The sequence below is a fragment of the Nyctereutes procyonoides genome, unplaced genomic scaffold, assembly GCF_905146905.1.
Source record: "Nyctereutes procyonoides isolate TBG_1078 unplaced genomic scaffold, NYPRO_anot_genome, whole genome shotgun sequence".
Classification (NCBI taxonomy): domain Eukaryota; kingdom Metazoa; phylum Chordata; class Mammalia; order Carnivora; family Canidae; genus Nyctereutes; species Nyctereutes procyonoides.
In genome coordinates, this window is record NW_026575133.1 from 14596388 (window position 1) to 14608188 (window position 11801).

At 49.5% G+C, this 11801-nt stretch overlaps 1 protein-coding gene across 2 annotated transcripts in view; it reads left to right on the forward strand.

The window, feature by feature from the left end:
• The window catches only part of RBM20 (RNA binding motif protein 20), a 181258-nt gene extending 169688 nt beyond the window's left edge, over window positions 1–11570 (forward strand). For both annotated transcript variants that reach the window (XM_055300525.1, XM_055300526.1), the window contains exons 12-14: window positions 326–460; window positions 7074–7195; window positions 11132–11570. In XM_055300525.1, the coding sequence (XP_055156500.1) occupies window positions 326–460; window positions 7074–7195; window positions 11132–11242 (368 nt within the window). In that variant the 3' untranslated portion in view covers window positions 11243–11570. The remainder of the gene's footprint in view (window positions 1–325; window positions 461–7073; window positions 7196–11131) is intronic.
• Window positions 11571–11801: the final 231 nt, after the last annotated feature.

The following is an 11801-nucleotide window of genomic DNA, read 5'->3' on the forward strand; positions in this document are numbered from 1 at the left end:
GCGATCCTCCTGCCTGCAGAGAGGGAGTGATTTCTGAGTTGGAGGGCAAGGTGCAGATCATCCCAACTGAAGGAGCCAGCAGCCCATCCCCCACGGACCCAAGGGGAAGAGTTGCCAAGGGTTTGTGTGTGTGGCGTTCTTTTGGCAGTGGAGCAAACTCTCAATTACAGCATTTTGGTTCTAATTAGCAGTCCTCGCCCTAGCTTCATGTCATTAAGCAGTGCAGAGGCCCATTCCTGATCACACAGGGCCAGTGTAGGATTGCAGAGAATCTTTGAAGTACATCGTGCTCCCTTACTTCTCTGTTTTGGCCCATGTTTTGCAGACAACTCCAAGTACGTGGAAATGAAATCTCTGGATGTGAGGTCACCAGAATACACGGAAGTGGAGCTGAAACAGCCCCTGTCTTTGCCTTCCTGGGAACCAGAGGATGTGTTCAGTGAGCTTAGCATTCCTCTAGGTAGGTGAAGCACCCAGTCTTTCCTGGGCATGCAGCTCCAGGAAATGATAGTGCCATGGTAACATCTTAGAGCTCGAGAGGGCTTCTTGTCATTTCCTTGTTGTGCTCAATAACCAGTATACGGACGGTACGTATCTTTTAAGTTTCTTGCAATTTCAGTCGTTGGATAGTAGACCTCATACCTCATGGCATCAGGCCCTGAACAGCACTGCCCTAGGAGCCAGAGCAAAGAGAGACTGGATTTCCCTGTTTGGGAGTGCTTTATTCCTGACCACACAGCCTTTAGTCAGGCAGAGATGGGAGGCCCAATGGCTGCCCAAAGTCAACAGAAATGAACTTCTTCTGCTACTGGCTTCCCTGCTCTCCTTGCCCCCGCCCTTCCCAAGACAAGGCTACATCTTTTTCTTTTTGAGGGACCAGCTTCTCTGGGGCAACAATGCTGAAGAGACTGCATTTGGGGCAGACACTCTATATTTGGTAGAGGGAGCATTGAACAGAGTGAGACCTGGGCCTCTTTCCTTCCTGTTCTACTTATTGGATGACTGCGTGACCTCAGACGAGTCATAACCAGGAATATATTTTTCTTCTAGACACTACAAGTCCTTTATTAATAAGTCAATAAAAGAGAGAAAGAGAGAGAGAGAGAGATGTAAAAATACTTTTCTCAGAGGCCCCAGGAATGGAAGGTGCTGTTAGAACCCACCTGGCCAGGGAGGCGGCCCAGCCAGAGAAAGAATCTCCAGATGAAGGGTCCAGGGGTACAGCTGGCAGGGGCAGGGGAGGAACCTAGCAGGGGGTGGCTCAGGCCTTGAGCAGGAAATGTGCAAATGCAGAGGCCTCCCAAGGAATGATGGTGGGGGTGCCTGAGCCTTACTTATTCACCTGCAGTGTGGGAAAGAATCAGAGTCAGTGGTCTTTCAGTAGTGGAAGTGTTGGGGATGAGTGGGAAGGGAGATTAATGATAGGGTTATCTCGGACACATTTTCAAAGGGGAGAGGTAATAGAGTCTCAGGGTAGGGAGTGAAGTGTCCCTGGAGCTTCTGACACCACCGCTAACCTGGGGACTCCCACTCCAGTCATCTATGAGTCTTTCCATTGACCCTGAGAGGTTGGAAAGCAATGAGACAAAGGAGTGGTAGCAGCCACTGGAGAGACAGCTTGGGAAAGTGTCATTTGGGAAAGCGTTGCAAGGAAATGAGAGAAAGGTGGGTTAGTTATGTGAGGAGCTGTGACCACATGTCTACTTGCTCAGGGAGGGGCTGGTCAGTATGGAGACTCACCCTTTCCATCAGGTTTCTCTTTTTCTTTTCTTTCTTTTTTTTAGGGGGGGGAGGGGCAAAGAGAGAGAGAGAAAATCTTAAGCAGGCTCTATGCTGGGTGTGGAGCCTGATGAGGGGCTTGATCTCACAATCCTGAGATCGTGACCTGAGCTGAAATACAGAGTCGGATGGTCAACCAACTGAATACCCAGGTATCCTGGGCTTCTCTTTTTCTTTTCATCTTCTTTTAAACTTTTCTCACTGTTTCTGCCCTTCACATGTTTCATTGTCACAGACTACCCATTTTTACTGAGCAGCACTTTCTAGATAGCATGGCACCATGCAAAGCACTCTGGGGCAGTTGAGAAATGTAACACAAGTCTCTTGGCATCCAAGAACTTGGAATCTGTATGACATACACAGGCAAAAATTAAGAATAAGCTCTACTACCTTGTAATTCATGTCTTTTTTTTTTTGAACTGTTTTTCATTCCAAAAAGTGTGAAAGATTATTATGAAAAATGTAAAAAAAAAAATAAGGGCCATGTTAAGTCAATGTTAAATGTTGTATCTCTTCCCTCCAGTTTCTCCCCTGCTCCAAAGGTAGTCACGGTCATACCCACAGAGACTAGGTCACACCATATGCAGAGTGTTCTACAGTTTGCTTTTCTAACTTAACAGGGGGACTTAGAGACCTCTTCACATCACTACACAGACAATGCATTCTTTTTAACCATTGCAAATATCCATTTAAGAAGATGTACGATAAGTTACTTATCCAGTTCTCTACCGGTGAACATTTAAGATGTTCTCAATTTTTTCGCCATTGTTAAAATGCTGTAATAGTTAAGTTTTTATCTTTATCATTTACCATGCAAGCACCATTTCTAGTACTTACTTCATTATTTAACTCTCTCAAAAACACCTATGAGGTAGGTAATATTTTTATCCTTATTTTAGAAATCTGAGATGCAGGGTTACAAAGCTGATGATTAGCAAACACTGGAGTCAGGATTCAAATCCCAGTAGTTTGACTCATAGGGCCATGCTACCTCTATGATCTGCTGCCTTCCAAACATGTTGTCACCTTTGTATGTGTGCCAGGGTTTCTGCAGAACAGCATTCCAGATTGGGGGGCCACAGTGGGGGATATGGGGGAGGTAGGGGTTGTGGCGGTGTGTATATTTGCATTTCACATTTTCATAATTGCTGCTAAATTGCTCTCTAAAAAGATGATACCAGTTTTCACTGCCAGAGCGAGAATTCTCATTCTTTTCTCCTTTAACAGTATCAGACGTTATCAGTTTTAAATCTTTACCAACCTGTTAGGAAAATGGGATCTCATTCTGCTTTTTAAAAACAGCTCTAATGAAGTATAATTGATGTTATGAAGTGCACGTGTTTAAAGTGAACGGATGATCAATTTTGATATATGTGTCCACCTATGAAACCATTACCACAGGAACACAGTGAACATATTCATCACCTCTCACATTCCCTGAAGCTCCTTTGTAATCCCTCCCTTCCCATACCTCAGTCCCCAGAGAACCACTGGGGGTTTCTGACACTAAATATTAGTTTGAATCCAAAGGGAATCATACAGAATATTCTGTGTTGCCTGATTTCTTCCACTCGACATAGTGATTTTGAGATTCACTGATAATTGTTGGGTGTATCAGGAGTTATACAGCTGAGGAGTATTGCATTGTGGATACAGGTAAACCACATTTTGTTTATTCATTTACCTCTCGATGGGCATTTGGGTTGTTTCCAGCTTGGGGTTATAACAGATTGTACTTTTGTGTTGCAGGTAGTCTTCGGGTGAGCTTTAAGACCCAGTATCTTATTGATCTCAGTGGGTGGGGGTACGATACCATTTACCACATTTGACAGAAGAGGAAACAAGCAGATACTTACCTAAGATCACACAGCATGTTCAGGTCAGAGCTCAGGGTTTCTAATCTGAGACACTCCGCCCTCCTGTTCCTCTGGTTCAGGAAGCCCAATGTAGGAAAGGCAATTTTTGTGCAGTGGTTAAGAGCACAGACTGTGGAATCTGACTCCCCGGGTTCAAATCTTAGCTGCCTGGGGATCAAAGAGCAACCTCTTTCACCTCTCCTCATTGACTTCTTGACTTTCTTCATCAATAAGTAAGGGTAATAATAGAAGCCTATCATGTATAGTTAGTGTGAGGAAGAAATGAGTGAGTACTTGTAAGGTCTTAGTATCTTCCAGTAGGAGGGTTCTCTACTGTTATTACTCATTCATGAAGTAGTTATTGAGTGCTGCCATTTCCTCTCACTGGGGCTGCAGGACCTTTATGCTCCAGAATCCATCACTCCTACAGAGACTTCTCTGGAGGTAGGGAACAGCTTTCAGGCTTTGTCCCTATGAAGAGCAGGGAGGCGAATGGGGGGAGTGCCAAGGATCCGGAGTGAAGGGGGATGAAGGCCCATTGCTCGGGGACTAGGGTGGACATGGGGGAAGTGGCATGGAGAGAGGGCACTGCCATGGATTTCAGACCAGCTCTGGGTGACCCCAGCCAGCCCGAGTCTGCCGAGGCCCGCATTTCCAGAACCAAAGGCCATTGCCTGCAACACGCAAACTCCCCCTCTACCCACTGCAGTCTTTGCTAGGATGATGGAGTTATAATTACCCAGGCCAGGAGCTATTATTAGAAAGCAACTACAGCTTTAATTGTCATGCTTAATAGAGGCTGAAAAATGGGAGGACAGAGTGGCTCTGCACGGGTTGGGGCAGTGACCATTTCCTTGACGCTATAGCTTCACTCATGGCCCTTACTTTCCAGAGGTGTCCTGAGGTGGTGTTGGCGGGTAGTGCCATGGCAACTCCCAGTTACTCAGGGATCCTCCTCAGGCTTCTCCTTCCTCAGTGTTTTTAACCGCCAAGTACTGCCTGACCAGCCACTGGGTGCCGGGCAGGGGCGGGGAACAGTAGCTGCCAACTTTCAGAGCCTGAGTTCTCCAGGCCGCCCTGGTTAGAGGGCAAGAAGGCCTCTGTGGAGAAATGTCTGACACTCGTCAGGAAACTAATATTTTTTGAGCACCAGGCAAAATGATAGATGCCTCCCATAACACTCTTTGTGGTAGTATTATTTCTATTTTACAGATGAGGAGACTAATCTCAGAGAGTTTAAATTATATACCCAAGGTCACACAGTGCAAGTAAAAGAGCTAGATCTTTCAGACTCTAAATTCCATTTTCTCTCCACTATACTGTGGCTTCCAAACTTTTTTTTTTTTTTTTTTGGCAGTAGAAACCTTTGTTCTAGTGAAATCTCACCCAGAGTCCCACAGCTGCCAGCTTGGGCCCTGCTTTACACCCCATGGCGGCTTCTGAGGCAGTAGCATCCCTTATTGGGGACCCAGGACAGGGGCTGGAAGGCCTCTTGGAAAACTTAAGAGGATGCTGGAGGCCTTAACTGGGGTTCTGCAGTGAAACCACCCAACTGACCCCTCCTGCGGGGTCTGGGGTAGGCTAGAGGGAGCAGCTCTGCTCATGGGCCTCTCTCTGCTCCCTGTGGCCTCTGGAGGGTGCTTCTCCTTTTCCAGTTGCCTTTATCTTGTCTCTTGTGGGCATCTGCTCCCTATAGAGCACAGCAGGAGGAAACTAGCCTGTGGGAACAGAGGACAAAGGCATTGCTTCATGCTCCCTTGCCACCAGCCTGTGTGTGAGGTGGAGGGGCGAGCTGGCCACCCACAGGCGGGCGGTGGGGGAGGGAGCTTTTCTGTCTTTTGCAGTGGGGGTGGGAAGAGGGGGAGGCGGGGGAGGGACACAGCCTCTTTCTGGGCAGCTGGCCCAAGAGAGGCCCCCTCCCTTCTGGGGACTGCTGTAGGCAGGGCTATGAGCTATGTGGCAATTAAAACTGGCTGAGGAGGCTGCCAAAACCAGGCCCCAAACCACAGAGGAGCAATCAGTCAAGGCAGGCCTTGGGCTGGCCTCCCGGGCTCCCTCCTCCCTTCAGGCCTGCCACTGCATACCGATAAGTGGCTCTTTTGAAATAAATAAAAGAAAAAAACCCGTAATTACAAGTCTAAGCTGCTGTTCTATGACAGGGTCTCCGGTGCACTTAGCTCGGTCTCCTAGGAGGTGGGGGGGATGCAAGTGAAGGAAGCCCAGACTTGTGGTCACACGCAGCGCCTTGATGGAGACCTGGCCTCTCTCCCTCTCTGCCAGCAGCAGCAGCGGGTCCCTCCCACCCCCCACTGCGGTTCTCCCATAACCCCAGCCTGCCAGCAGGGCAGCGGCGAGGCCTGGCTTAAGTGTCCATGTGAGGACCCTCAAGGATGCATGTTCTGAGCTGCCAGCCCTGATCCTGTAGTTCCCTAATGGGTTGAAACCAAGCAGCAACAACCCCCCCGCCCGGCCCCCTGAAACAGGGGCCTTCAGCTGACTCCCCAGCCTCCTCAGGTACCTAGAGTCTGGTCTGTGCCCTCTCCACTCTGGTGACCATGGCCTCGAGAGGAGAAGGATGACCCTCAGAACACCTGGGCAAAAGCAGGAGTAGCCATCATCCCTTCGAAGATGAATCCTCTGTGTCACTGTCACTTCTTTGGTCCTCAGGGCACTATTTCCTTTCCTCAAAATTAAAAGGCCTCCCAGAATCCTGTGACTTCTATTTAGCGAATCATAAATAAAATGCTACTGATGGGTGCTTCAGATGTAAAGTCTGGAGGATGGGAAAATGTTTATGATGCAGGATTGCATGAAAAAGGGAGGAGACAACTGTACTTGGGGTATGATGAAAACTGCCCCCCCCCAAGGCCACTCTGCATATAGGGTAGTATGGAAGAAAATATTTTGATTGGAATGACTCTGATGAATATTAGATGTCATTAGTAAAGTCATTAGGATGATTCTAATGACTTGAATGAGTAGAATTCTAAAACAAACTAAAATGAGAGCATCTTTCCAGAGTCCTGGCCGTAACAGCTACAGAGAGGGGTACGACATGCAGAAACGAAAACCAACCAGTGAAATGTAAGAAGCCTCCTTCCTCCTGCTTTCCCTGGAAGCAGGCTGATAACAGGAGAGTCTGGGCCTAGTTCCCAGGAGCAGCTGCAGAGTTGAGAATTGTGAAGCACCCCGTCACCCCTGAGGGAGTGCATCCCTTTCTTCGCAATGACCTGTGAATGCAGTCGAGGAGGACGCTATTCTCAGGCTTGTTTTGCAGATGAGGAAACTAGGCTTGCAGAAGCTCCATAACCAGCCAAAGTCAACAGCAAGCGAGGGATGGAGCTCTTTGCTCTCATTTCCACCTGTCGGCTGGCAGGACCACAGGGGTCTCACGTGGCCTTCCTAAGTCCTGCCTGTCGGTCCCCCATCCTTCTACAGGGGTGGAGTTCGTGGTGCCCAGGACTGGGTTTTACTGCAAGCTGTGTGGGCTGTTCTACACGAGTGAGGAGATGGCGAAGATAAACCACTGTCGCAGTGCCGTCCACTATAGGAACTTACAGGTAACCAGAGCCTTCCCTGCCCTGGCCCCGGGGCTCCCTGGTCTGTGTGTCTGGGAGTTATCTATTTCCTTCTACCACGTGGAGAACGGCTCTTTCCCCAGGCCCAGCTCCACCAGGCTGCTCCACGTGGTGGCTGCCTTCCCTCTGCTCTCACGGCATCTGTCTCCACTGGAGTACTTACAACATTCTGTTTGGATCAGGTTTGGGGGTATCTGCCTCTCCCTCTGACCTAACTCAAGTTAGTGATCACCTGGCCCGTGTTTGACGCTGACCCCTTTTCACAAAACCTGGATGTTCCAGATGCAGACATTTCCCTTTGTTTCCATTCCCCCATGCAGTATCCCTGTTTGCTGGAATAAAAATCACCATTATATTCTACTTAAATGTTCATCCATACTGCAACTATTTATCAGAGGCATACGGTGTAGTAGACACTGTTCTATGCCCTAGAGATAAAACAACAACAACACACACACACACACACACACACACACACAAAGATAAAAATCCCTGCCCTCAAAAAAAAAAAATCCCTGCCCTCTTGGAGCTTCCAGTCTAGTATAGGAGATACGCAATAAATAAAATAGGTATGTTTTATGGTATAGTAACATGACATATAAAAAATACTTTCTATACTGTGTTTCATCCGATCTAAGGTGCCAGCAGTTGTAAGACACACTACCATTTTTTTGATACCAACAGGAAAAAAAATATTGCAAAGTAAACCTTGAGACTCCATCAATTGTAAAATGCATCTCAAAATCAGAGATGTTAATGTGTGTGGGGAAAAAAGCCTTGTCTTAGAATCGATGACAGACAGTAGGTAATAAGCTCTATGATATATACCTAGCTAACATGTAGCATGTTGGAACTTCTGGGGTGTAGTAACTTAATGAAAAGCATGGTGTATCGGATGCCCAGGGATAAGTATTCCAAGGCGCTTTCTGTTTTTAGTACAAGGAGTCAGACTAGTTTTTTGACACTTAAGGCCTCCCCTACAGCAGACCCTTGTGGTAGCAGCATGCCCTAATTCCAGAACAGGCATCGTTGTCTCAGTTAAGTTGTTAGAGTGGCTGATTGAGCGTTTCTCAACCAGAGATGTGAAATAGATCACTTGGACAGTGTTTTGAAAGTGTATATATATATATAAGCTATTCAGTAGGATGGGGGGTGCTGGTCCAGGAATACATGATTTGAGAAAGTTCTCCATGTGATTCGAATGTGCATCCCTAGTTAAGAAACTCAGATATAGGCCAAGTCTAGTTTTATACTTGAGGAAACTGAGGCTATGTGATTTGTCCAAGGCCATGCAGATGGTGAATTACCAGGCCTGGGAACAGATTGCCTAATTCTTTATCACTTTACTTTTTTTTTTTTTTTTTTTTTTACTGATCTTGCAAACCAACACCCATAATGGCATGGCCTGTGTCACCATCTCCAGGGGATTGTCATTGCCTATGTGTGGACTCATGTCATTTAAGCCTCTTGATTTTCCTCTGGGGAGCAGCTGCTCTGTGACCAAGGAAGCTATGGGGCCCCAGGTCCAAGTCCTGGCCTCTCCTAAAGGAGCACAGTGAAGACCCAACATGGCCAGACCAAGGATTCAGACTGGGCTTCACAGAGCCAGCGGAGCGCGGCCGTCTTCCCTGAAGGCATCATCATCCCCCACCCCAACAATATAAAACCTATAGAATGGCAGGGCTGGATGGAGTCTTGGAGATCATCTATTCCTGATTTACCCAAACTGTGGTCCTCATAGCAGCTGGCATCTTTTAAAAATGGAGCTTCCTGGACCCACCTTACACCTGCTTACTCATTCTCTCTAGGGCAGGGCCTGAAAATCCTCATTTAAAAAAATCTTTCTAACAGGTTCTGATACCTCAGCGTGAGAGCTTTTGTTCTCATGTGGCATTTTCAGCCTGGATCATGTAGCTCTCAAGGAGACCACACAGCTCAAGGTCACTCAATAAGTTAGGATGAGTACAGACTTGCCAGGGCCTCTAATTCTAAATCCTGTATTTTTTTTCCAGGGCAGTGGACTACACTGTGTTTTGGGCCTATGGGCGAAAGCCCCAGGCCGACTCACCTCCCCATAGTAGGCCAGAGCCATTCCTGCAGTCCCCAGGCACGTCAGGGCCAGACATGGACTAAGCCTTTTAGGCCTGCCAAGTGCAGTTCAGGTTTCTCTAGCACACCTGTTGGGGAGCTGAGAGCCTCCACCATGGGCTTCCCAGATAAGGTTTCTGTCAGTGGCTTGGACAGCATGTCTCTTGTCCATACAGCCTTGCCCACCACATACTACCCCAAGTTACATGTGTGAAAAAGGAAGAATTCAGACCAGAGCAGCAGGTGCTGACTCACACCTAAGTCAGGCAACTTGTAAACTTAGCACCAGCAGGAGGCCTTGAAGTGAGGGTGGAGGGTTGCTCTTTGAGGTGGGGAGCAGGTGGAAGGAGCCTCCTTTCTCTCTGTGCATCCTCTGCTGCCCCCAGTGCTGCTCATAGCCCTACAAGAATCCATCTAGAGTGACCTGAAGCAACAGGGGGAGTCAGTGCCTGATAGGAAAACTGGATGCCTCCCTGGCTCCGGGTCCAGAGAGGAGTGAGCCCACACTTCCCTTCCTGGGATGAAGTGGAGGACAAACCAGGCCCTCCAGCAGCAGCCTGGCCCGCAGGGACCCATGGTCGGTCTGCTGCTCTCCCCATCAGGCTCACCCACCTCGCCAAGCCAACCAGCTTCGTCTAGAGAGAGCAGGTTATCTTGCAAGCATCACCGTGTCTGACCCTCAGAATCACCCTTGAAGGAGGAAGGCACCATTTCTCTTGTTTACCAGATTAGGAGTCAGAGGCTGAGACAAGATGAGTGACTTTCCCAGCGTCAGATGGCTGATGCCACTCACGATAAAGGGCAACATTACGGAGTGCTTATTCTGTGCCTGGCACTGTGCTAAGTGCTTTATGGTAGCTCCCGCCGACTTCACAGCCACCTGATGATGGGAGTTCTGTTATTATCCACACTCCACAGATGTCACAGTGTCTGGGTGACATGTCTGCTGAGAGCTCGAATTTGAACCCGGGTCATCTGGCATCAGAGCCCACACCCTTGACCACAGCATGGGACCCAACCCTGCTGACTCCTAACCTAATGATCTTTGCACTGCCCCCTGCTGCTTGGGGAACCAGGGGACCCTGCTGGGGCCCCAGGCCTTTCCTAGTTCTGTCTCACTGCCCAGAATCTAGAATCCCAGGAGTGGCCTGCCATGAGGCCAGGGGCTGGTGATAGCAGCTAGTGTTTGGGGGGAGTGGGGTGTGGCGGGGGGGGCAGCCTCCAAGTACAGAACAGGAATCCAGCCATGGGCCTCCGGGGCACTCAGGAAGCAGGGTGTCATGAGAGGCTGCAGTCAGACTTGCACAATCCTCGGAGGACAGCGCTTCTCTGCTCCCGGGGGCCTGTTGGTCCAGCTGGCCTCTTCTCCCTTTGCCTTCCAATGTGCCCCTGGGTGCTGAGGCTCTTCTGGAAAACAAGTGGAGTTGTTGTGAGAATTCAGTTAGTTCCTATAAGAAAAGCAGGACAGCACTTGCACAGGATAAGGGCTTGGGAAGCGTTCGCTGCTCTTAGGATCCGGCTTTCTACAAGAGCCCTGCGTTACTTGTAAACTAACATGAAGAGAGGATAGAGCTTAGTATGGGTCCTGAAGCCCCAGAAGGATTGTGGGGTAGGGAGGAAGGGGGGGTCCCACTCATGGGGAGCTGTGATAGAAGGGGCCCAGGTACATGCCTTCCTCTCCTCTCCTCTCCTCTCCTCTCCCCCCCCAGTCCCCTCCCCTCTCCTCCCCTCCCATCCTCTCCTCCTCTTTGCCCCTCCTCTTCCCTCCCCTCTCTGGCCAGGGCCCTACTGACCCTCTGCCTTCCCTTTATCCCTGTCTCTGCCCCACAGAAGTACTTGTCCCAGCTGGCCGAGGAGGGCCTGAGGGAGACGGAGGGGCCTGGCAGCCCCAGGCCCGAGGAGGGCGGAATCGTGCCACACTTTGAGAGGAAGAAGCCCTGATGTCCCTGCGGCTGCTGGAAGCCGGGAGAGGAGGGCCTTCGAGGTGGGGCCTTCCTGACCTCCGGGACGGGAACTAACGCCAGAGAGGAAGGAAAACCCGGCTGCCCGTGTCGCCCCGGCTTGTTCTCCGAGACTCATGAAAACGCCCTTGAAGCGTCTCCCCCGTGAAGCTGTCACCAGATGTGTCCAGCAGCTGAGGGTCACCCTCTCTTTCCCCATTGATTCTCGTTTCCTTCAATCTACTTCTGTCTTCTTTCCCCTCCCTCCCTCTCTCCCACCTTCTGTGCCAAGGGTCATTTATTTTTCATAAAATCCAACTTCTCAGGGATTTTCAGTGTTCAAATTCTTGACGGGATAGGACAGGTCAGGCCAGCCTGATGGACCAAGGAGGAGATCTCACCGAGGCTCCTGAGTCAGGCACCACTTCGGGGGCCTGGCATCCCGAGTGTGGGGAGCTGATCGGGTCCTGCGGGCCTGGAGAGGGGGCACCCGGGACCACCAGCTGGCAGAGGCTGGGGGTTCCTTCAGCGGGACCATCTTTTTGAAAAGTCCCCATTTT